Source organism: Heteronotia binoei, chromosome 6 (assembly GCF_032191835.1).
Source record: "Heteronotia binoei isolate CCM8104 ecotype False Entrance Well chromosome 6, APGP_CSIRO_Hbin_v1, whole genome shotgun sequence".
In the NCBI taxonomy this organism is placed as follows: domain Eukaryota; kingdom Metazoa; phylum Chordata; class Lepidosauria; order Squamata; family Gekkonidae; genus Heteronotia; species Heteronotia binoei.
The window spans coordinates 15,970,076-15,996,614 of record NC_083228.1 but is presented as its reverse complement, the minus strand read 5'-3'; the positions used below and the strand labels follow the sequence as shown (position 1 = coordinate 15,996,614).

General features: G+C 46.1%; 1 protein-coding gene across 1 annotated transcript in view; it reads left to right on the top strand.

The window, feature by feature from the left end:
* Positions 1–26,539, top strand: part of SHLD2 (shieldin complex subunit 2) — a 78,939-nt gene that overhangs the window by 25,821 nt on the left and 26,579 nt on the right. The window contains exons 2-5 of the mRNA XM_060241054.1: positions 4,646–6,777; positions 14,187–14,294; positions 17,597–17,791; positions 24,096–24,230. Coding sequence (XP_060097037.1) covers positions 5,283–6,777; positions 14,187–14,294; positions 17,597–17,791; positions 24,096–24,230 — 1,933 coding nt within the window. The 5' untranslated portion in view covers positions 4,646–5,282. The remainder of the gene's footprint in view (positions 1–4,645; positions 6,778–14,186; positions 14,295–17,596; positions 17,792–24,095; positions 24,231–26,539) is intronic.

Here is a 26,539-nt window from a genome sequence, read left to right as displayed (position 1 = left end):
CACCCAGCTAGTGTGACATTGTACAATTAGGCCCATAAAATGGTTATTTTTTTTCATGGGACGATAAAAATGCTGTATTGTCTACAACAGGGGTGGCTCTTTCACACTTAGTGTGTGGCTCTAGAAGCCCCCACTGTCCCATTGGCCAGGTTGGAGAAGGCATTTAAAGTTTCTTTCTTTCCACCTTTCCCGCCATTTATTTTCCTTCCTGCCTGCCTCCCTCCGTCCCTTCTGGACATTAGGCAAACTAGGCGATTGCCTAGGGTGCTAGCATTCCCATAGTCTTTGCTCATGGCACCATTTCATCACGTTCTATGCTGTACTAAGGGAGGAAGGGGAATAAGCATTTGACCTTCTGGCTCAATCAGCCAGCACAGAAAAAATGCAATTAGAAGTACCCTCCCTCCCTCCCTCCCTCCCTCCCTCCCTCCCTCCCTCCCTTCCTTCCTTCCTTCCTTCCTTCCTTCCTTCCTTCCTTCCTTCCTTCCTTCCTTCCTTCCTTCCTTCCTTCCTTCCTTCCTTCCTTCCTTCCTTCCTTCCTTCCTCCCTCCCTCCCTCCCTCCCTCCCTCCCTCCCTCCCTCCCTCCCTCCCTCCCTCCCTCCCTTCCTTCCTTCCTTCCTTCCTTCCTTCCTTCCTTCCTTCCTTCCTTCCTTCCTCCCTCCCTCCCTCCCTCCCTCCCTCCCTCCCTCCCTTCCTTCCTTCCTTCCTTCCTTCCTTCCTTCCTTCCTTCCTTCCTTCCTTCCTTCCTCCCTCCCTCCCTCCCTCCCTCCCTCCCTCCCTCCCTCCCTGTCTGTCCCGCCCTCCCTGCAAACAGGCTCAGGGCAGCTAACAGCATATTAACATCATATACTCTGAGCAATTTTCAATGTCATTTTTAGGCTTTACATGGAAGTTTTTTGGGGTTTGTTTTGCTTTCTAGCAGATGATCTGCGGGGAGTTCGGCACGATTTGGTAGAGCTTCTACGGGGTATTTGGCACATCACATATCAGAAAGCTCAGCACATAAAATTAACAGAAAATGTGCAGACCTTGAATGGGTCACCAGTTCTCAAGATGACCCTCGGCCAAAGCTGATGGTAATTTAAAAGGATTTGAGGACAGCAAGTTAGATAAAAAGTGGCAGGTCACATCAAGATTTATTGGGGGACTTAGACTTTACATTTTGCTGGAAATAACGGGAGGGGGACAAACTGAGTAGACCAGCTGAGAGAGCCAGTTTGGTGTAGTGGTTAAGTGTGCGGACTCTTATCTGGGAGAACCGGGTTAGATTCCCCCACTCCTCCACTTGTGCCTGCTGGAATGGCCTTGGGTCAGCCATAGCTCTGGCAGAGCTTCTCCTTGAAAGGGCAGCTGCTTTGGGAGCCCTCTCGGCCCCACCCACCTCACAGGGTGTCTGTTGTGGGGGAGGAAGAAAAAAAGGAGATTGTGAGCTGCTCTGAGATTTGGAGTGGAGGGCAGGATATAAATCCAATATTATTATCATCATTATATAAAGAACATTTAATCAAATAAAACTTGGAGAGATGAAAACAAATTAAATCACTGGGCAAAATCAATTTTGTTTCTAGATTTCTTGCTGTTTTTGAATGAATGAAAAGGGAATGATTAATGTTCTCCATAGTGGATCCTTCTGGCTTTATAATAGGCACTGGGCAAATTTTCCTTGTAATATGTTTCCGTGGGAAACACATACTCTGAAAGGAATGACAAGAGTCAAGTTAATTCATTTTATTCCTTTTGAACACAGTGGAGGTCACATTTCCCTTGTTTAAGATTTTTTACTGTTTCTAGTTGCTGTAAGATGTCTGTGTAGTTCAAACAAAAAGTGACAAGTGGTGAATGTAAGGATACCTTGGGGTTATTCTGGATGTTACATACTAGTCTGGCTGATTCCCCACAGTCTAAGGCAGGGGTCCTCAAACTATGGCCCGCAGGCCAGATGCGGCTTGCTGAGGACGTTTATGCAGCCCGCCGGGTTATGGCAAAATCAGACCGGAAGTGACGTTCGACCTAAACTCGCGTTAGCAATGCATACTTCCAGCACTGGGCTGAGGCGGCGGAGACAGAGTGTGAGGTGATACCGAGGTGAGGTGAGTTCCCAGGCCGGGGTGTGTGGTGTGGGGAAGGGAGAGAGATGCAGAAGATGGAGAACTGATGGCCCGCGGCCTTGTACAGTAACGGCAGTCCGGCCCTCCAACAGTCTGAGGGACAGTGAACTGGCTCCCTATTTAAAAAGTTTGAGGACCCCTGGTCTAAGGTAAGGTCGCATGAAGATGGACTATTTTAGTAGCTGAAGTTGCATGAAGTGAATAACAGCAGGGAAGGTGTTCTGCAGGACCATGGAGAGCTCACTGAGTGGAGAGGTTGCTCTGACAAGGCTGAAACTTACTTTAAGCCTTAGTTTATCATATGGCCTCAAGATCACTTCCAGAATCTCTCAAAAATTCAATCAGCAACATACACACGTATTGGTGGGGAGATGTTGTCTCCATGTCCTTTCTCTAATTCTCAACATCCTTTGGCTACTGTTCTAGGGAATTTTTTCTTAAAGCATTCTTTCTGAATGGAGCAAGAAGCAGGGGCACAGCATGAGTGATAGGTGACAGCCTACCTTCTGCCCTCCCTCTGAAATCTTAGCATTTGCAGTTGGAAGCTCTAAGGAACTCCTCTAGCTTTGTCTTGTATGTATCTGCTTTTTAGTTTCACAATGGCCTTGAAGCCACCCATCGACATACGAGCCTTTATGTGAATGCAAGCCACCTTTTAATGTCTCTCGCCTGGAAAACCCACGGGGTCACCATATGCAGCTGTGACTTGATGGCCAAGGAAAAGTGAGGTATACCCAAAGGACCTATTACCATTGTCTTTATTAATTGTAACATGCACATGAATAGCAGACCCCTTCAAAAGGGCTTCTGTTCCAGGTGCAGAACCTGAACAAATTATTGACTCTTCCCATTTTGGAACTCTCAGAGGTAACAAACTCCATCTTGTTTAGGTCAGCGCTTAAAATTTCATCAGAACTTTCATTAAACGCTGCACAACCTTTAATCCCTGCTTTAGCTCTACGGTTTCCAGCCGTTTTTCATCTTTCCCAGAGGTGGTGATTCACTATCACCTTGACTGGTCTTTCTTCTTTACATTGCATTACTTTACATTACGTTGCCCACTCCTCTCACACATTCTGAATAAAACTTTTTTGGTCTTAAAGGAGACACTTGACTGCTGCTTTGTTCTAAAGTTTTATTCGGAATGTGTGCTCTAAGCACACTTCCTCAGACAGTAGGATGGAATGGCAAGCAGTCCTAAATATAAAGAAAGTGGGCAGTGAAGCATTCCGTGGGGAGGAAGCAGTGACTGCAGCGGCTGCTTTTTCAGAGGCTTGCTGGTCCTTCCTTTCACCGCTGCCCCAGCACTGAAGGTCCAGAGAGAGCCGGAAGGCCAGCATAGAAGCACCAGCCTTCTGGTGATGTCAGGGGTGTGTGGCATATGCCAATGAGTGATGCTAATGAATTGTGTTAATGAGCTCCGGTGCCTCTTGTTTTATGAAATGACCCCTGATACAAAGGGTAAGCATCTGTGAGGAATGACCGTTCTTGCCCCACTGGCCTCTAAAATGGGGTCTCTAACATGGTGGGGGGGGGGGGGACACCATGATGCCTGCTGATACCAGCACCTGCCAAGTGTTTTTAGGAAGTAGATGGGGCCAGGTAGAGCTTTTGCCCAGCGAGGCTTCTGAATGGCTGTTGGAGATTGGAATGGCTGTGCAGATATATATATATATATATTTTAAAAAAGATGTTGCTTTGGCAGCAGCTTCCATGACATACACTAGTATGTTCACTTTATGACTGAAGGAAAACAAGCTATGGCAACCATTTTGTGGCTGACTCTGCCTCCTTTGGCAGCCGTTTTCTGTTTGCGCCCATCATGCCATGTTGGAATTCTCTTCATTAGCTACCTTTGGTGAAGTTGAAAGGGTAGGTGCACCAAAGAAAATATAGATCTGAGATGTTCCCACTGGTGGACCTCCTGATGGCACCTGGTTTTTTGGCTACTGTGTGACACAGAGTGTTGGACTGGATGGGCCATTGGCCTGATCCAACATGGCTTCTCTTATGTTCTTAGAGGTGCCTGCAGGCTCAAAATGGTTGGGGACCACACTGCTGTAAAGTAAACCTTTTCAGATACCAGAGTCAGCATCCATTTTTAAGTCAGGGAGTAAACAACACATAGCAGAAGTTTGGGAAAGTCCTTTTCCAGGACTTAAAGCTTCAGTGGGAAAGTTAAGGGATATATTACACTCGCTCTCCTGTGGAAGTCAGCTCTAGAAGGCTTAACTTCAGCTATATTGTGCCGTTACTTGACTCTGTTTGTTCCTTGAAGTCATTGGTAAAATGTCTAAATAACTGCCTCAACATTCATTTTCTTACTTGGTTCACTGAAACTGTTGGGCGACCTCTAATGGGCAACTCAGAATCTGCACTAAATGTGTCTAATATGATTAGGGAAAGCCTTTAAAAATTATTGCTAGATTCTAGAATTAGTGCTGCAGCTTGCTTTGGATTCTTCTTGTGGTGCAGCTAGATTGAAATATGCAATAATATTCTTCAGTGTTTTAGTATTGTTTTTCTTGTTTTGTAGCTGGATCGGACATGTGTCATTTGTACCCAGAGATGTTGGGGTCCTGATTTCAATCAATGGATTTGCAAGCTTTTCTTTAAAAAAAAAATCAGTTTGCTTTTTGCCTTCTTTTCCAAAATACATCTGATATGAGCAAGTATTCATTTTGCACTTTGTAGTAAACGTCAGGATTTGCACAACAGCACAGTCACTGGGAAAACGTCATCAGTGATTTTTTTCTTTTTCTTGCCATTTTTGATTTACAAGTCAACATGCGACATGCTGTAGAAGACATCAAATTTCAAATGACTTTCAACATAAAACTGCAAGTGAACATTTTAAAGTAATTTTGCTACAAATAGCACTTGCCAGATTGCATCACCTTGCGAATTCTATTGCAGACTGATCTGTTAGATGCTAATAAATATCTGAAAATGTTTTTTACCTCTTCTTTTATTCCTACAAGAGATCTTCAGCTAGTGAACCCATCCCCCAGTTCGCTGTTGTTGCTTTGGGTACTTTAGGAAATGATCTCATACGAATTATTTGAGAAAACTTAAACATAGAACAGCGACAATGTAACTGTATAGAAAAACATGAATTGTATTTATTACATAAAGCAATATTTTTTCCATAATCACATATCCCAAAGAAAAACATGGCTGGAGCATCTCAAATCTATATTTTCTTTGGTGCACCTATCCTTTCAACTTCACCAAGGGCAGCTAATAAAGAGAACTTTTCATCCACCGCTGCTGAGCCATGGAAAAAGCTCCATCTTTCATTTACAAAAGACACCTTTGACCTCTGCACTAGGAAATGCAAAGGTCCAAAGTGTACAGAGTATTGTACAACCAATGATGCAACATTGGCTTCCTACACCAAAAGTTGTTTCACAGCAAACTTTGAAAAGAAATGTGGGTTGGTTGATGGTGTTTTGATGGACCATGTGAACGATGGTATGAACGATAAAACTAAGGAGACCATTGTGTCATCTGGCAGGGCTTCTCATGTCCATGGAAATATAAATGCAGATGACCATGCAAAGCATCTTAGGTACCAGCAGTTTCCCAGTGGTGGAAGAACACATGAACTATTGGAAAAAACTGAAGGAGATACCATGATACATAACCACCTTGATATTTCTCCTTTTGTTTCCAGTCCCCAAAAGATTAGCAGAGGTGTGACATCTGTTTGGCAAGATGACGAGCTATCACACTTCCAGTGTGATCATGTCAAGCTGCAGGAAATATGTTGCCCTGACATAACAAATGAATCTAAGAAACTTCTGAATCCAGATCCAAAGCTTGCCTTATCAACAGACACTGAATTCCTTAGTATTCTGACCTCAAGTCAAATTGCTGTCCTTTCAAGAAGGCCTGTTGTAGGACAAAATGAAATGGAAAATGAATCTACAGAGGTTAAGAGGATGGAATTGGGCGGATCTTGTAAGGAGAGTGGAGAAGCTGTAGCCACATCAGGTCAGGTAAATGAGAAAGCTGGCGCCTGTTCTAATGTGGCCGAGAGAAATCTCCATCACGATGACGAAAGTTCTCCTGAACTCTTCAGTTTGGACAGCACTTCAAAAGATAGCAAGCTAACATATTTGTCAAGAGAGGATAGCTTTCAGAAAAACGCTAGTGTATCCACTGGCCTTTTGCATTCCAACAGCAGTAATAATGAGATACACATTCAGCCATGGAAGAGTGGGATACTGTGTTCTCAAGGAGGCATCTCCTCAAAAGGATCCTCTAAAAGATCTCTAGCATCTGAAGACATCCTTCCTGCTACTAATGTTACAATTGCAGGCCAGCAGGTATCAAAGAAAACTAAGCTGGTTGACTCTTTGGTTTGCTCTGCTTTACAAACGGAGCCACTGAAAATGCCATCGTTGAAGAAACTTCAGAAGCATCCATCGTTGCTTAAAGACTGCACCTGCAAAGACCAGAAGTATAATGTCTTGGTCACAGTGCTACATCCTTGCCAGATCAAAGAAATACAACTGAAGTCAGGAACTAAATTGTCCCCTAAAGTCCCCTTAGCCACTATCGTGGTGTTCGATCAGTCAGAAATCCAACGGAAGGTGGTACTGTGGAGAGCAGCTGCATTCTGGTCACTTACGGTGTTTCCTGGAGATATCGTTCTACTCACAGGTAAAGAATCTTTGTTCCTTTCAAGTCTGTTTATTTGTCCAACTGTTTTCTTCTCCGCAAGAACTGCACTTTAGACCTTCAGTAATCCACCATTGTTTAAAGAAAATCAAGTCGCAGGCTTTGAGAAAGCTGAGTATGGGTCCGAGATGTTTGCTTTGGGTGTTTGACGTCCCACATGCAATATCCGTATGGATGCAGCTGAGATGAGAAAACAGAGGCCTGATGCAGCATTGCCATACCGGGGTGGGCCACCTCCCATGGGTAGACTCACATGAGATGAGAATTGCATTGCGTCGCCACCAGGAAATGCTCTTCCAGTTGCTGTGTCAACTTGTATGCGGCATCTTCCATAGGGCCCCTCCACATGTCAGATTTCATAGACAGTGCTTTGGCCCATACACATTATGAGCCAAGGTGTGTAGTCTAAATTCCTCCACAAAGAGGGCCCTGAGCTTCAGCAATAATGCAGCTGTGCTTGTGAATCACCATCTCTTGAATACAGTAAAAGCAGGCAGAAAAATAGACTGGTTCCAAAGAAGGTTCTTATCCTTTTGCGCAATTAAGATTTGCAAGGTGTGTGGAATAGCCAGCAACCTTTTACAATTAATAGTTAAAGCCCTACAGTACAGTTAAAGCCCTAGTACTAGCTATTTTTGTATAGTTTTCTCTGCTTAGAAGGTACATGTAGTCCATGTTGATTCAGTTGGTTTTAACTCTGCTTTAATTCAAGATAGAGTCGAGTTGGGAAGCCAACCAGATTTCCAGGATATAAGCTTTTGAGAGGTAAAGCCGTGACTTATACACCAGAAATCTTAGCTGGCTGGACTCAGATTTTCTACCAACATGGCTACTTACTTAAAAATCCATGCTAGAAGTTGTTAGAATTGAATGGGATTGGTTTGGGCACTTTTTGTTTTTTTCAGTATGCATATGTGCTCTTCAGTCTTTGTTTTATCTCAGGGTTCCAGTGTGAGACATATAAACCTTTTATACAGGCTTATTTTTACTTGGAACTAGTTTTGTTCTTGGCCTAGTAATAAGTAACTGAGAAGGTTCTCATCAGATCTCGGAAGCTAAGCAGAGTCGGCTTCGGTTAGTATTTGTATGGGAAACCATGAAGGAAGTTCACAGTCGCATCTCAGAGGCAGGCAACGGCAGACCATCTGTGTCCATCCCTTGCCTTGATATCCCAATGGGGTGGCCATAACTCAGCTGTGACTTGATGGCACTCTCCACCACCAATATATCCTTGAAAGAAGCCACATGACTAAATCCTAATGCTGTACATTAAGTCGAACAAAGCAGGAGTCAAGTGGCACCTTTAAGACCAACCAATTTTTATTTTGAACGTAAGCTTTCGTGTGCTCTTAAGCACGCTTCATCAGACGAGGAATCCAGCACAGTGAGCAAAGCCATACAGAGCTGAGCAGAGCCGTACATAGCTGGTAGGCAGTGGCCCAGAATGCAACATGGTACAGATTTAAGAACCAATGACAGTGAAGTAAAATTATCCGGTAGGCAGTGGCTTAGAATGTAAAAAGGTACAATGACAGAATAGTAAAATTAACAAATTGAGCAAACCTTTCATCTGAGTAGCATAAGCATGCGAAAGCAACAAAACAGTAGTATGTCAAAATGTGAGATTGTCTGTCAATGACAATGGGAGATGGGTTCAATATATGTAATGGGATAAGCAACCAAAGTCCTTGTTTGAGTGTGTCAGTACAGCTAAAAGAGAAATACATTGGATAGTGTTGTTCTTGTCCACCTAATTTACATTTTAACATGTAAACATAATTCTAGTTTGCCATAGGAAAAAGGAATACAATAAAATGGATAAAGCATATGTAATGAGATATACAGCCAATATCCCTATTTTGAGTATGTCAGTATAAATAATTATACTGATACACAATTCTAAAAGAGAAACACATTGGAATACTGTGGATGTTTAGCATCACTATCCAATGTATTTCTCTTTTAGCTGTATTGACACACTCAAACAGGGACTTGGGTTGCTTATCCTATTACATATATTGAACCCATCTCCCATTGTTATTGACAATCTCACATTTTGACATATAATAATAATAATAATAATAATAATAATAATAATAATAAATTTTATTTCTATCCCGCCCTCCCCACCTTAGCGGGCTCAGGGCGGCTAACAGCGTATTACAAAACATACAGTGATATTATAAAAACATTTAAATCCAACAATATAAAACATCAACAATGAAACTACTAACATTAAAAACCAGTTCAATGATATAATTATTCTGCGGTGTGAATCTTCCGACCGCATTGGCGGCTCCTTAATTCTTGATCTTCCTAACAGTCCGGATGTGCCAGTTTAAAAAGGACGGTCTTGCAGGCCCTGCGGAACTGCTCAAGGTTCCGCAGGGCCCGCACCTCCTCGGGGAGTCGGTTCCACAGAGTAGGAGCCGCACTCGAGAATGCCCGTACTCTGGTGCTCTGATGTTTAATCTCCTTCGGCCCGGGGATGGTCATCAGATTTTTCCCGACTGACCTCAGTGCTCTCTGGGGTTCGTATGGGGAAAGACGGTCCCTCAGGTAGGTGGGTCCTCGGCCATATAAGGCTTTAAAGGTAACGACCAACACTTTGTACTGGACTCGGTATATAATCGGCAGCCAGTGCAGTTCACGTAGCCCCGGCTGTATATGCTCCCGTTTTGGAAGTCCCAACAACAGCCTGGCCGCCGCGTTCTGCACTAGCTGCAGCTTCCGAGTCCGGCACAGAGGTAGCCCCAAGTAGAGGGCATTACAGTAGTCTAGTCTTGAGGTGACCGTTGCGTGGATCACCGTTGCGAGGTCCCGGCGCTCGAGGAAAGGGGCCAACTGCCTTGCCCGCTTCAGATGGAAGAATGCTGACTTGGCAGTGGCTGCTATCTGGGCCTCCATTGATAGTGAAGGCTCCAGTAAAACACCTAGGCTCTTTACCTGGCGCGCCGCTTTCAATAGCGCACCGTCGAAGGCCGGGAGAGCTATTTCCCTTCCCAGGGCGCCGCGGCCCACGCACAGGACCTCTGTCTTCGCTGGGTTCAGTTTCAGCCCGCTCAGCCTGAGCCATGTCGCGACAGCCTGTAAGGCCCGGTCAAGATTCCCTGGTGCGGAGTTGGGCCAGCCGTCCATTAGCAGATAGAGCTGGGTGTCGTCTGCATATTGATGGCAACCCAGCCCAAACCGCCGGGCAATCTGGGCGAGGGGGCGCATATAGATGTTGAACAACATCGGGGAGAGAACTGCTCCCTGAGGCACCCCACAATCCAGTGTGCGCCTCCGGGATCGTTCTCCCCCAATAGCCACCCTCTGTCCCCGACCTAGGAGAAAGGAGGAAAGCCATTGCAGGGCCGACCCCTCAACCCCAATGTCGGCGAGGCGGCGCGTCAGTAGCCGATGGTCGACTGTATCAAATGCAGCCGACAGATCTAACAGCATCAGCACTGCAACGCCGCCTCGATCCAGTTGCCGTTGGAGGTCATCCACTAAGGCGACCAGCACCGTCTCCGTCCCATGGCCCGGCCGGAAGCCTGACTGACATGGGTCCAGGACAGAAGCGTCATCCAGAAACCTCTGAAGCTGCTGCGCCACAGCCCTCTCAATAATTTTACCTAAAAACGGTAAATTAGACACCGGTCGATAGTTCGCCAATTCGGCCGGGTCTGCTGTAGCTTTTTTCAAGAGAGGGCGGACCAAGGCCTCTTTTAGGGGTGTTGGAAATTGCCCCTCTAAGAGGGACCTATTTATGATGTCCCGTAAAGGACATCTAAGCTCCCCCTGGCAGGATTTAATCAGCCAAGAGGGGCAGGGGTCCAGATCGCATGTTGTCGGGCGAGCAGCGGAGAGGATTCTGTCGACTTCCTCCAGGCTGAGCGGGTCGAAGTGGTCCAGCACTAAACCTGAAGACAGGCACGGAGCCTCAATTTCACTCACTGTATCCAAGGTGGTAGGCAGGTCTTGGCGGAGCAACGAGATTTTATCTGCAAAATATCTCGCAAATGCCTCACAGCCTATTTCCAATTCTCTAACATTTGGTTTGCCTTGAGGCAACGTTATAAGATCCCCAATTATTCTAAATAATTGTGCTGGGCGCGAGTTTGCAGATGCAATCTTGGTAGCAAAGTATTCTTTCTTTGCAGCCTTGACTGCCATCTCATAAGACTTCATAAACGTTCTATAGGATGTTCTCGTTGCTTTGTCCCGAGTATGCCTCCACTGCCTCTCTAGTCGTCTAAGCCCTTGTTTCAGCCGGCGCAACCCCAGGGTGTACCATGGGGCCAGCTTCGTGCGAGGGCGTAGAGGACGCCGGGGTGCAATTTCGTTGATAGCCCTGGATAGCTGGTCCTGCCAGATCTCCACCAGGTCATCGAGGGAATTGCCAGTGGGCCAAGGATCCCTCAGGGCCGTTTGGAACCGTTCCGGGTCCATCAGGCCCCGAGGGCGAGCCAAAATAGGCTCTCCGCCCATACAGGGTTGGGGTAGCATCCCCATACGGGCCTTAAGGGCTAGGTGATCCGACCATGGTACCGCTTCTACGGCGATATCGTTCACCAAAATCCCGGACGCAAAGATCAGGTCTAATGTGTGCCCGGCCTGATGCGTGGGAGTCGTGACAAGTTGAGAGAGTCCCAGTGTTGCCATGGACGACACTAGGTCCATCGCCTGAGTGGAGGCCGTGTCGTCGGCATGGACGTTGAAGTCACCCAGGACCATAAGCCTCGGGTACTCCAACGCCCAGCCCGCCACTGCCTCCAATAGTGATGGTAAGGCATTGGCCGGTGCGTTAGGTGGACGGTACACCAGCCAAATTGCCAACCCCTCTCCAACATCCCACGCCAGACCGGCGCATTCAATCCCATCAATCTTTGGGCCCGGGAGAGCCCGAAAGGAGTAATCCTCCCGTATGAGTAATGCTACGCCTCCCCCCCGCCCGCTACTCCGTGATTGGTGGAAGACCGAGTATCCCGGGGGGGACATCTGGGAGAGAGCTACTGTCTCCCCGTCCCTCACCCAGGTCTCGGTCACGCAAGCCAGGTCCATGTTCTGCTGTAGCAGAAACTCCTTAAGGGTCGCGGTCTTATTATTTATGGACCTGGCGTTACATAACACCAATGACAGAGGCGAGCAATTCTTCTTAGACCCACTACCCGCCACCATTGGGATGGGAAGTAGACTGGAAGGTGGCCGAGCACCGCTTTGTCTCTGTCTCCTTCCATTATATTTCTGTCTATTCCCACCGTCGTATCTTCCCCTCCCCAGGAGCACTGGAATCCCCTGGCCGGCCATCTGAATCAACTCACTATAAAGTCACCAATGTCACTCTCCGGTTTATCTCCACCTGCCACTTCACTTACCCTCCTCACCAACCCTACCAATTCCTGGTTGACAGCCCACTATTTATATCTCAAGTTAATTTAGTAACCCTCCCAGTCCGCCTTGCAATCAATTAGGTTGAATTCTGCAAATTCATTGATTCTTAACTTATTAATAAATAAATAATCCCTCCCTCCCATCCTAATAAATAAGTTAAGATTTTTTTTTCTTTTCTAATCTAAATATTAATTTTGTCGCTAATTGATTGATGAAATAATCTATAATTAAATTAACAATAATAATAAATTAGCACTATTAGCGAGCTATCTGTCATTCCTCCATGGGGTGTGAGTCCAGGTAGTCTGTTGAGTCGTTATTACCCTGCCTGTAGATGTTCTTCATTAGTGATGTTTACTAATTAGTCTCGATAATACTCTCGGTGATGTTAGTTACAGGAGCCAGTGGTGTTGGATCAGTTCCGATGATGCTAAAGTGCGAGTGCAAGTGGTGACCACTCTAGGCTTGATTCAGCCGCTCAGGTCTCTGTAGCCTGGCAGTCAGGAGAGGGGGGGAGGCAAGTTTCCCTTGCGGTCTCTTAGCTGGTCCGGCCGAGGAGTACAGCTTCTGTTCGGGCGTTTCAGGTCTTCTCTGGTCTTCTCTGGCTCAGCGTTCAGCCGGGGTTCCCCTGAGCCCCGTATAGGGCTTCTCTAGTTGGGGATACCCGGCTGCTGCGTCAGTCGTACCATTTAGCGCTTGCCGGTAGCGGGGGGGGTAGGCGGGCCGGTGGGCGCGAGATGGCAGAGAGGGGCCAAGGAGGGGGGGGTGGGGAGCAGGGCGGGGGCAGAGGCATCCGCCGGCGCCCTCGTCCTGGGGCTCGCCAGCCTCTCCTCGGCTTCTCCACTCCTCGGGGCTCCGTTGGTATTCCCCAGTCCTCCCAGCCGAACGCCTGCAGTTCGTCTATGGCGCTCTCGGCCGGCCCCCACTCCTCGCCTCTACCGACCCCCGCTCCGCGCCGGTTCGTCTGTGGCGCCTTCGATGGATTCCCGCTCCGTGCTCCCGGCTGTCCTCCCAGGCAGCGCCTCACGACGGACCGTGGTCGCGCCTCACCTCCGTCCCAGCGCCAGGCCAGGTCAGTCTCCGGTCGCTGCCTCCGTTTTCTACCGATGCAATTTCCCCGCTTAGCACTCCGTCGGTGTTTCGTTGGTGTTTGTTCGTTACTGCTGCTGTCGGGTCAGCTATCGGCTTTGATATTTCAGTCCTATTTGTTGTTATTTGTTGTTATTAAAGCCTCGGCGGGAGCCCTATCGTCTAGGCTTCAACCTAGGCTTCAAACCTACTGTTTTGCTTTCGCATGCTCATGCTACTCAGATCAAAGGTTTGCTCAATTTGGTAATTTTACTGCATACTGCTGTTTTGTTGCTTTCGCATGCTTATGCTACTCAGATCAAAGGTTTGCTCAATTTGTTAATTTTGCTATTCTGTCATTGTACCATTTTACATTCTAAACCACTGCCTACCAGATAATTTTACTTCACTGTCATTGGTTCTTAAATCTGTACCATAGCTCTGGCAGAGGTTGTCCTTGAAAGGGCAGCTGCTGTGAGAGCCCTCTCAGCCCCGCCCACCTCACAGGGTGTCTGTTGTGGGGGAGGAAGGTAAAGGAGATTGTGAGCCGCTCTGAGACTCTTCGGAGTGGAGGGCGGGATATAAATCCAATATCATCTTCTTCTTCTACCATGTTTCATTCTGGCCACTGCCTTCCAGCTATGTGGCTCTGCTCAGCTATGTATGGCTTTGCTCACTGTGCTGGATTCCTCGTCTGATGAAGTGTGCTTAAGAGCACATGAAAGCTTACGTTCTAAATAAAAATTGGTTGGTCTTAAAGGTGCAACTTGAGTCCTGCTTTGTTCAACTGCTTCAGACCAACACAGCTGCCTGATTGGATCTATGTACATTAAGTAGGCATGGCTCATTGATTGCATTTGGTTTCCAGCTAACCCAAGTCAGTTTTCAGTTAGATATATATATATAATTTTTTTAACCTGGATCAAAGTTTTTTCTCTCTGTTGCAGATGTTGGCATGTATGAAAATCGTTGGGCTGGAGAGATATTACTGCAGTCAACATATACTAGTCAGTTATTGAACCTTGGGAGCTGCTTAGCTATTCAGCCAAATGAATGTGAGGATTAATCGTTGCATAACAATATATGTTATCCCAATTTAATGTTTACTTTAGTCATTTAAACTGAGTGTTCTAAAAAAGATGAACTCAAAAGGTGAAAGAACTCAAAGATGAACTTGTAGCTGTCCTGACAAAACTATGTAATCTTTCATTGAAATCTGCCTCCGTTCCTGAGGACTGGAAGGTAGCAAATGTCACCCCCATCTTTAAAAAGGGTTCCAGAGGAGATACGGGAAATTACAGGCCAGTCAGTCTGACTTCAATACCGGGAAAGTTGGTAGAAACCATTATCAAGGACAGAATGAGTAGGCACATTGATGAACCCAAGTTATTGAGGAAAACTCAGCATGGGTTCTGTAAGGGAAAATCTTGCCTCACTAACCTGTTACAGTTCTTTGAGGGGGTGAACAAACATGTGGACAAAGGGGACCCAATAGATGTTGTTTACCTTGACTTCCAGAAAGCTTTTGATAAAGTTCCTCATCAAAGGCTCCTTAGTAAGTTCGAGAGTCATGGAGTAAGAGGACAAGTCCTCTTGTGGATCAAAAACTGGTTAATTAATAGGAGTGAGTATAAATGGACAATCTTCACAGTGGAAGATGGTAAGCAGTGGGGTGCTGCAGGGCTCAGTACTGGGCCCCATGATCTTTAACTTGTTCATTAATGATTTGGAGTTGGGAGTAAGCAGTGAAGTGGCCAAGTTTGCAGATGACACTAAATTGTTCAGAGTGGTGAGAACCAGTGAGGGTTGTGAGGCACTCCAAAGGGATCTGTTGAGACTGGGTGAGTGGGCATCAACGTGGCAGATGAGGTTCATTGTGGCCAAGTGCAAAGTAATGCACATTGGAGCCAAAAATCCCAGCTACAAATGAAAATTGATGGGGTGTGAACTGGCAGAGACTGACCAAGAGAGAGATCTTGGGGTCATAGTAGATAACTCACTGAAAATGTCAAGACAGTGTACGATTGCAATAAAAAAGGCCAACGCCATGCTGGGAATTATTAGGAAGAGAATTGAAAACAAATCAGCCAGTATCATAATGCCCCTGTATAAATCGATGGTGCGGTCTCATTTGGAGTACTGTGTGCAGTTCTGGTTGCCGCACCTCAAAAAGGATATAGCATTGTGAAGAGTCCAGAAAAGGGCAACTAGAATGATTAAAGGTTTGGAACACTTTCCCTATGAAGAGAGGTTAAAACGCTTGGGGCTCTTTAGTTTGGAAAAATGTCAACTATGGGGTGACATGATAGAGGTTTACGAGATTATGCATGGGATGGAGAAAGCAGAGAAAGAAGTCCTTTTCTCCCTTTCTCACAATACAAGAACTCGTGGGCATTCAATGAAATTGCTGAGCAGTCGGGTTGGAACGGATAAAAGGAAGTACTTCTTCACCCAAAGGGTGATTAACATGTGGAATTCACTGCCGCAGGAGGTGGTGGCAGCTACAAGCATAGCCAGCTTCAAGAGGGGTTTGGATAAAAATATGGAGCAGAGGTCCATCAGTGGCTATTAGCCACAGCTTATCGGAACTGTCAGTGATGCTCTGTATTCTTGGTGTTTGGGGGGGGGGGGGAGGGGCAAAGTGAAAGGGCTTCTAGCCCCAATTGTGAACCTCCTGATAGCACTTGGGTTTTATTTATTTTTTTGCCACTGTGTGACACAGAGTGTTGAACTGGATGGGCCATTGGCCTGATCCAACATGACTTCTCTTATGTTCTTATGGTATCAAAATAATTGAACCAAATCCCTTCCCTTTCTAGTAATGTGCATATTCTTCTAAATCAATGAAGCAAAGTATGTGGGAAGAACACCAGAAAGTATGAGGTCCTGGATTCTCATTTGTCCCCCCACCATTTCTCTGCCTTGAGCTCCCCATTAACATATGTGGTTGCCACCTGGCCTGGAGAAAAATGGTACATCCATTCGATGTTATATATCAGGTGATGTTTATTATCTCCAAACCACAAAAAGCTTCAGCTGCCCATATCCATGCATTAAGTCTCTATTAAAGTGATGGGACCTTCTGCAGACCATTTGGCAATTCTAGTAAAATATGCCCTGCTGAAGCCATTACCTTACAGTTCTCTCAGTGATACCAAGTTTAAGACATCATGTTCACAGAGATGATATATGCAGATGAAGTCAGTATTGGAATAGAACCTACATCTTTGAGGGGAGGAGGTGTTGTGGCTCAGTGGTAGAACATCTGCTGGGCATGCAGAAGTTCCCAGGTTCAGTCTCTGGCACCTCCTGTTAAAAGGACCAGGTGGTAGGTTATGAGAAAGACTCTGCCCAAGACCTTGGAGAGGAGGAGGAAGAGGAGCAGAAGAAGAAGAGGAGGATGAGGATGATATTGGATTTATATCCTGCCCTTCATTCTGAATCTCAGAGCAGCACACAATCTCTTTTACCTTCCTCCCCCACAACAAACACCCTGTGAGGTAGTTGGGGCTGAGAGAGTTCTCCCAGAAGCTGTCCTTTCAAGAACAACTGAAGATCTATGGCTGACCCAAGGCCATTCCAGCAGGTGCAAGTGGAGGAGCGGGGAATCAAACCTGGTTCTCCCAGATAAGAGTCTGTGCCCTTAACCACTACACCAAACTGGCCACTGCCAGTCTGAGTAGACAGTACTGACCCTGATGGACCAAGGGTCTGATTCAGTAGAAGGCAGATTCTTGTGTTCTTATATCTCATCTTGAGAGAGCCAGTTTGGTGTAGTGGTGAAGTGTGCGGACTCTTATCTGGGAGAACCGGGTTTGATTCCCCACTCCTCCACTTGCACCTGCTGGCATGGCCTTGGGTCAGCCAGAGCTCTGGCAGAGGTTGTCCTTGAAAGGGCAGCTGCTGTGAGAGCCCTCTCCAGCCCCACCCACCTCACAGGGTGTCTGTTGTGGGGGAGGAAGGGAAAGGAGATTGTGAGCCGCTCTGAGACTCTTCGGAGTAGAGGGCAGGATATAAATCCAATATCTTCTTCTTCATCTTCTTGAGAGCTGGAATGCCTCAGGCACAGAACTGGATAGGGAAAAAAGTTGCCTGAACAGCACCAATGTGATTGCAAGAAAATGTCGGCATCTTCCCTTGGTAGTTGTTACTTATTAAAGTACGGATCATGGCATGCATGACTTCTGAGATTATCTTTGTGCATTAGGAAGTACAACCTGTATATCTCTGTTTTCCAGTAAGCACTGGCGATGCTAGCAAGAGGTTGTTTGCTCTCGTATTATTATGTGCGAAATACAACATGTCACAGTCTGCGTGGCCAAAAACAAGGGATGATTGTTATTTATTCTTTTCAAAGTTTCCCACATAGTGGACATTAATATTCTCCGGGAGTTGCTGGTGTACGTGTCTTCCAAGCATGCCTGCTTCCAAGCTCTCCCCCAAAGGGAGCCACAGACACTCAGCAGCGTCCAAAACGTTCTCCTAGATCAACTCCAAGCCGATACCTTGGTGCACTCCATCGTGAAAATTGTTAACATCACTGTGCTAACAGGTCAGTTGGATTTGTAATGGTATCATTCAATGTTTGAGCTCCAAAACTTTAAAAAACGGGGTTAAAAGTAGGGGATGGGAGGTGACTCCAAGAGAGTCAATAAAAGATATATCTCTGGCTGCAGATTTCACAAACAAAAAGATTTAACTATGAAAAGAAGAAGAAGAATTGCAGATTTATACTCTGCCCTTCTCTCTGAATCAGACTCAGAGCAATCTCCTATATCTTTCCCCCCCACAACAGACACCTTGTGAGATGGGTGGGTCTGAGAGGGCTCTCACAGCAGCTGCCCTTTCAAGTACAACCTCTGCGAGAGCTATGGCTGACCCAAGGCCATTCCAGCAGGTGCAAGTGGAGGAGTGGGGAATCAAACCCGGTTCTCCCAAATAAGAATCTGTGCACTTAACCACTACACCAAAATGGATCTTCCCTACTTCTATCTTCCTTAACTGAAAGTAGTAGCTGAAGAACTAAGTAGCAGTCAAGTTGCACCTTTAAGACCAACAAAGTTTTATTCAGAATGGAAGCTTAGAATCATAGAGTTGGAAGGGACCTCTAGGGTCATCTAGTCCAACCCCCTGCACAATGCAGGAAACTCACAAACACCTCCCTGCTAAATTCACAGGATCTTCATTGCTGTCAGATGGCCAGCTAGCCTCTGTTTAAAAACCTCCAAGGAAGGAGAGCCCACCACCTCCCGAGGAAGCCTGTTGCACTGAGGAATCGCTCTAACAGGAAGTTCTTCCTGATGTTGAATCGGAAACTCTTTTGATTTAATATCAACCCATTGGTTCTAGTCCTACCTTCCGGGGCCACAGAAACTAATTCCACACCATCCTCTATATGACAGCCCTTCAAGTACTTGAAGATGGTGATCATATCACCTCTCAGCCGTCTCCTCTCCAGGCTAAACATCCCCAGTTCCTTCATCCTTTCCTCGTAGGACTTGGTCTCCAGACCCCTCACCATCTTCGTCGCCCTCCTCTGGACTCGTTCTAGCTTGTCTGTATCCTTCTTAAAACGTGGTGCCCAAAACTGAACACAGTACTCCAGGTGAGGTCTTACCAGAGCAGAGTAAAGCGATACCATCACATCACGTGATCTGGACACTATACTTCTGTTGATACAGCCCAAAATTGCATTTGCCTTTTTAGCCACCACATCACACTGTTGACTCATGTTCAGCATATGATCCACTAATACCACCTAGATCCTTTTCGCACATACTACTGCTAAGACAAGTCTCCCCCATCCTATAACCATGCATTGGATTTTTCCTACCTAAATGCAGAACTTTACATTTATCCCTGTTAAAATTCATTTTATTGATTTTAGCCCAGTTTTCCAGCCTGTCAAGGTCATCCTGTATCCTGTTTCTGTCTTCTTCTGTGTTTGAAACCCCTCCCAATTTAGTATCATCTGCAAATTTAATAAGCATTCCCTGTATTCCTTCATCCAAATCATTGATAAAGATGTTGAACAAAACAGGTCCGAGGACAGATCCTTGAGGCATTCCACTTGTCACTCCTCTCCAAGAGGATGAGGAACCATTCACAAGCACTCTTTGGGTGTAATCTGTCAACCAGTTACAGATCCACCTAGCGGTAACAGAATCCAAACCACGTTTTACCAACTTGTCAACAAGGATAGTATGGGGAACCTTATCAAAAGCCTTACTGAAATCAAGATAAACGATGTCTACAGCATTCCCCTGATCCAGCAAGATAGTCACTTTCTCAAAAAAAGAGATCAGGTTAGTCTGACATGACTTGTTCTTGAGAAAACCTTGCTGGCTCTTAGTAATCACATCCATTCTTTCTAAATGTTCCAGGACCGACTGTTTGATGATTTGTTCTAAAAATTTTCCAGGTATAGACGTCAAGCTAGCAGGTCGGTAGTTACCCAGATCATCTTTTTTCCCCTTCTTGAAGATGGGGAAAACATTCGCCTGCCTCCAATCTTCCGGCACCTCTCCTGTTCTCCAAGAATTCTCAAAAATAATAGCCAGAGGCTCAGAAATTACATCCACAAGCTCTTTTAGAACCCTTGGATGCAATTCATCTGGCCCTGAGGACTTAGTTTCATTTAAAGAAACTAGGTGTTTATATACTACCCCTATGCTGATCCTAGGTTGGAACTTCATACCCTCCTGATATGTTCTGTTTTTGCCATGTTGAGCACCGTTTCCCTCAGAAGAGAAGACTGAGGAAAAGTAGGAATTGAGCAGTTCCTCCCGATCTTCATTACCTGTTACAATTTCACTTCCTTGCCTTTGCAATGGGTCCACCATGTCCTTGCTCTTTTTCTTACTCTAAACATAAGAAAAGAACCCTTTTTGTTGTTTTTAGCATCTTTGGCCATCTACGGCTCCGAATTGTGGGTTTTATACCGTCATCACCTGCGACTCCTCGAGCGCTTTCATCAGCGCTGCCTTCGCACCATCCTCAACATCCACTGGCGTGACTTTGTGACCAACACTGAAGTCCTCAAGCGGGCGGAGGTTACCAGCATTGAGGCACTGCTGCTGAAGACGCAGCTGCTCTGGGCAGGGCATATTTCTAGGATGGAAAACCACCGCCTTCCCAAGATTGCTCTATATGGCGAACTCTCCACCGGCCATCGAAATAGAGGGGCACCAAAGAAGAGGTACAAGGACTCCTTGAAGAAATCCCTTGGCACCTGTCGCATCAACCATCACCAGTGGTCTGACCTAGCCTCAGATCGCAAAGCATGGAGGCACACCATCCACCAGGCTGTCTCTTCCTTTGAGAACACACGCATAGGTGGTCTTGAGGACAAAAGGAGATTGAGGAAGAATCGCACTGCTACAGCACCAACCCCAAATCAGACTTTTCCCTGCAGCCACTGTGGCCGGACCTGCCTGTCCCACATTGGTCTTGTCAGCCACCAGCGAGCCTGCAGCAGACGTGGACTATTGCACCCTTCTTAAATCTTCGTTCGCGAAGCCAAGCCGAGAGAGGGGGCCAGCCTAAGCTCATACTGAGCTTTAGCTTTCCTAACTTTTTCTCTACAAGCATTGGTGATTTGTTTAAATTTATCCTTGGTTATAAGGCCCTCCTTCCAATTCCTAAAGGAGTCTTTTTTATTTCTCAAGTCTTTAGAGAGCTGTTTATGGAACCACTTCGGCTTCTTTAGGCGTTTTCCATTTTTTCTTCTCACAGGAATTGTCTGCCATTGCGCTTTCAGTATTTCGCTTTTAAAAAACTCCCACCCCTCCTGAACCTCCTTCCTCCTAAGTGTTTCTGACCATGGGATTTTACCCAGCATAGTTTTAAGTTTATCAAAGTTTGCCTTTCTGAAGTTCAACCTATAAGTCTGACTACGTATAGCTTTTCCCTTCCCTAAGACTGTAAATTCCAAAATCACATGGTCACTACTGCCCAGGGTGCCCACTATTTCCACTTCTTCAATCAATTCTTCCTTGTTGGTGAGAATCAAATCCAAGACAGCAGATCCCCTTGTTTCCTTCTTCACTTTCTGGAAAAGGAAGTTGTCAGCAAGACAAGTCAGGAATCTATTTGACTTTTCATTTTTAGCAGAGTTGAACTAGAAGCACACTTCATAGGATGGAATGGCAAACAGTCCTAAGTATAGAGAAAGTGGGCAGTGAATTAGTATGCAAAATCATGGACATGTTTGTTAGCAGATTAAAAGAATCACAATTTGGGGTCTGGTGATTGTTAGTTTATGTTAACTGGGCTGCATCAACAAGGGGGCAATAGAAGTCAGAATAGCAGATTGATGTCTATGTCATTAGGTGTGAGGTGCCATAAATAAAAGTCTGTTGTAATGTTAGCTCTGGGTTTAAAATGAGGGCATTAGTTTCGCAGAGGTTTAATTTAAACATGTAACACACATATAAACAATAATTCTAGTTTGCCATTAGGAAAAAAAATGCATTAAAATATAGTGGAAGATGGGTTAGTATATGTAATGAGATAAACAGCCAATATCCTTTATTTGAGTATATCAATACAAAAAAACATTATTCTGATACACTACTCTAAAAGAGAAATATATTGGAATACTGTGGATATATAGTTGTACTCAGTGAGAGTGGGTTTAGCATATGTAATGAGATAAAAAACCAATATCCCTGTTCAGTCCTGGGGAGGTGTTTGTTCCAAGTTTCATGATAATTTGTGATTCAGTAGTAGCTAATAAGCACTCTTGAATACACTTCAGATAACAAGATGTGCTAGGGTTGCCAGCCTCCAGGTGGGACCTGGGGATATCCCAGAATTGCAGCTCATTTCCAAATTACAGAGATCAGTTCTCCTGCAGGGGGGGGGGGGCAATGGATGTTTTGGAGGGTGGACTCGGCATTGTACCCCATTGAGGTCCTTGTCTTCCCCAGGCTCCTCCCCCAAATCTCTTGGAGTTTCCCAACCTGGATTTGGCAACTTTTCCCCAGCCCCCACAGTAGCCGGGGTGGGGGGGGGGACTAGCACCCCTACCCAGCACAGATAGTCATATCAAACATTTTCTTCAGACAGGACATCAGAAGTCTTTTGGGTGAGAAAAATCCATGAATTGTGAGACCCCCTGATATTTTCTTACAGAATCATTTTGATTCTGTTGTGTGAACTGTGTGCTTACCTGGACATAAGAACATAAGAGAAGCCATGTTGGATGGGGCCAATGGCCCATCCAGTCCAACACTGTGTGTCACACAGCGGCCAGAAAACCCAGTTGCCATCAGGAGGTCCATCAGCGGGGCCAAGACACTAGAAGCCCTCCCACTGTCCCCCCCCCCCCCCCAAGCACCAAGAATACAGAGCATCACTGCCCCAGGTAGAGTTCCAACAATACACTGTGGCTAATAGCCACTGATCGACCTCTGCTCCATATGTTTATCCAGTCCCTTCTTGAAGCTGTCTATGCTTTATCTGGGGCACAAAGCAATGGTAACTAAGATGGCTTACACAGTTAGACGTGGAATGTGAGCAGAGAATTAGAACACTTTGCATTAATAATGGACATAAAGCTGGGAGAGCTCTTGACTGTAATTAGTGTCTGACCAGAATTACTGACATAAGGTGGTTCTTTCCCAGTGCAGTCCGAAGCCGTATTACATCTATTGAAGTCACAGAGGCTTAGAGGGGTGTGACACAACTTAGGTTTTCACTGTTAGAGAGCATGTGTGATAACAGGTTTCCTTTGCCTGTTTCTCTTTTGCTGCTCGCAGAACAGTTTCTTCTTTCCACTGGCTTTTGTAACCCCTTATCCAGTAGCGAGAGTCACACAGTGGACGATCGTGTTTGACAATCTAAGCCCGAGGTGTTTTATTTGAAACAGACTGAGGGCTGATGACAGCCGGTCAGTTTTATTATGGCAAGAGCCAGCAATAACGTAAGTCCACAGCAATAGTCCACGAATCAGAAATAGTGAAGAAATAATATAAAAACAAGCTTATATAAAAAAGATTGAGACCAATACAAACAACGTTATAGTATTTGAATAATAATAATAATAAATTTTTATTTATACCCCGCCCTCCCCGCCGAAGCAGGCTCAGGGTGGCTTACAGGACATGGTATAAACCATGTTATAACAATAAAAACAAGATAATACAGTTAAAATACTTTTGTAACCCCTTATACCAAAAGATGATAATGAAGATGAAATACTGGTTTTAAAAAGCTGAACATGTAGCACCGCAAATGCAAACCAGTGTGCTGTATGGACACGTGTTAACAAAACGTAATTCTACCCCTTCGGCCTGTTTGTAACGCACAGTTCTCTGGCCCGGATCCACCATACCACGTGTTGTTCCTTGTGCCGAAGGAGGCCGTGGACTTTAGTTTCTCAAACACTAACACTCTTGATTTAAGGGAGAGGCCTGGCTTGGTGGCAGAGCGTCACTTCGGCATGCAGAAGGTCTTGGGTTCAAACCGTGGCCTCACCAGTTTAAAAGGACCGGGCAAAAGGTGATGTGAAAGATCTCCGTCTGAGACCCCGGAGAGTTGGTGCCAATCCGATGGACCCAGGTTCTGATTCAGTATGAGGCAACTTTGTGTGTGTTCACGTGCCACGTAGCCATCCACTTTTGAAGCTATGCATGACCTGGTGTGGCAGCCTGCTGGGGGGGAGGAAAGATAGAAATGAATGTGGCCAAACCTTTGTGCCAAACCAGCATACGGATGCAAGATGTTTAAGAGGATGATTCCCCGGTGTGTTTAGAAAGAAACTGTCAAATGCTGAGCGACTACTCTTTCGCTTCAACTCTTTCTGAATCTGGTACAGTTACAAACGATACTTGCCCTTTCTTCTCTTTTTTTAGAATCTACATACAGTTACAGAGGAGAGAAACAAACAAAAATTATTCTAACAGTGGAGCAGGTCAAAGATCAGCACTACGTGTTAGTGTTGTGGGGAGCTGCGGCAGTCTGCTGTCCTCGGCTTCAAAGGAAAAAAGGTAAAAAGTAACTAGGTGTTTCAGTAATGTTTGAAGAGTTGTGTATTAAATTTGGCTAAGGGAATCAGAAAAATGGGCAACCGGTGTGCAGTGCCTCTCGTTTGACCCTTCCCCTGATAGCTGCCCTCCCTTTTTTAGTTCCATTAGGTTTCTTTGAACTGTGGCATTTCAGGGCAGTGCTTGGACACCTCCACAAGCATCCTCTCATCACTTTGCAGCTGAATGTCCACTCATGACCAAACATTTTTTAGCCCTAGGCTTCCGGGCACACCGAGCTCAGCCCAAAATCCAGCTTGACACCTCATCTTATTCTGGAGGTAGTAAAAATGCATGTCGTCATGCACACATGCAGCAGGGAGGCTGATATTGAATTAGACTGTGACTCCTTACTGTTTTAATTGGGTTATAATTGATTAATATATGAATTTATCGAAGTGTTGTTCACCACCCTGAGCCAGGGGAGGGCAGTCTTATAAGTCAAACAAATATGTGACAGGGTCCCTTTTTGTGTAATCATTATAATATATACCAGGGGTTTTTTTGTAGCAGGAACTCCTTTGCATATTAGGCCACACCCCTTTATGTAGCCGATCCTCCAAGAGCTTACAGAGCTCTTCTTATGGGGCCTACTGTAAGTTCTTGGAGGATTGGCTACATCAGGGGTGCGTGGCCTAATATGCAAAGGAGCTCCTGCTAGAATTCTACCCCTGCTCTGATGTAGCCAATCCTCCAAGAGCTGACGGGGCTCTTAGTACAGGGCCTACTACAAGCTCCAGGAGGATTGGCTACATCAGGGGTGTGTGGCCTAATATGCAAAGAAGTTCCTGCTACAAAAAAACCCTGATTATGGTGCATGCTACACTACTATTTGTTAGAAGTGGTCACTTTCAGCCCACTGTTTTCCCACGAAGCTCATTTTTTCCTCTTGTGAATGACATTGTTATAAATCGATATATTCTCTATGTTGATAACCCGCACGTTTCCCCAGTGGGGACCCGAAGCAGTTTACCCCGTCCTTCGTTTTACCCTCACAACCGCCCTGTGAGGGGTCGGCTCAGCGGAGAGATTATGACTGGCCGAAGATCACCCAGTGAGCTGTTGCGGCAGAGTGGGGGCTCGAACCTGGGTCTCCCAGAGCCTCGCCCGACTCTCTTAACTACTACTTAAATGAATACATTTGGAAAATCCCCTGGGATGGGTAACCTCAGTGTATCCCAAAAGCTGCTCTGCTGAACTCAGTGGGAGCCACTGGGAATGGAGACCACCCCTGTTGACTGCACAGCCCTAAGTGGGAACAGTTCCTCATAGAAATGCTAGAGTGGGACGTGATGCTGGGAATGGGCTCTTGGGACACGCCTGCATGCTTCAATGCTTTACCGTGTTAACTGACCAGGGCCGGCGCATCCCAGCAGACCAGGTAGGCAGCCACCTAGAGTGCTACCTCTCCTCAGGAACGACTGGCCACCCACTCCCAACTTGTGCCCCACTCCCTCCGGTGCCCCTTCCCTGCTGCCAGGAAAGCAGACTGGGATTGGTGGGGTGGCAGCGGGCCTGCTCAGATCGAGGTTCCAAGCGCACCCACTGCCGTGCCGACCCCGCTCAGCTTTCTGTGATGCGGGAAGGCAGAGTGGGGTTGGCGGAATGGCAGTGGGCGTGCTCAGATCCGGGTTCCCGGCACGCCCACTGTTGCACCGACCCTGCTCAGTGACCTCGTCACACTCCATCCTCACCCCCCCTGCTCAGGCGCACGCTGGGCTGTGCATATGGGGGGGGGGAGGAAGGGTGCGTGGAGGGCTTGCCTGGGGCATCACAACCTCTAGTGCCAGCCCTGACTGCGACATGTTTTTATTGAGATAGATGGAGGGAGAAAACGGCAGGAGTATAACTGGAGAGAATCCTTACTCCACTGTGTGAAGTTCAATGGTGATCTTGTGCCTGTAGTGTCTCTCAGCCTAACCTACCTTGCAAAGGTAGATTTTGAGAAGATAGATAGGAAGGCACTCTGCCCGGCTCTCTATGATGGAAAAGCAGGATATATATCAAATACAAAAAAATTAACTTCGGAATGTGTGCTGCGTATCTGCACATGGGATTGTGCAGGCAAACAGTTCACAGGACATCTGTGTTACAAACTCTCCTTGCTCACCCCACCCCCCACCCCCCCGGGCCCAAAATAAACCTGATGCTCTATGAGATTGTGATTTTTCTCAAAAGCTGGCTTTCTGTTTTCCGAATGCCTTTTCCTCTTAGGCAGTAGGAAGACATTCTAATTAGGTGAATGAATCAAAAGGAATTTTCACAACATTAAA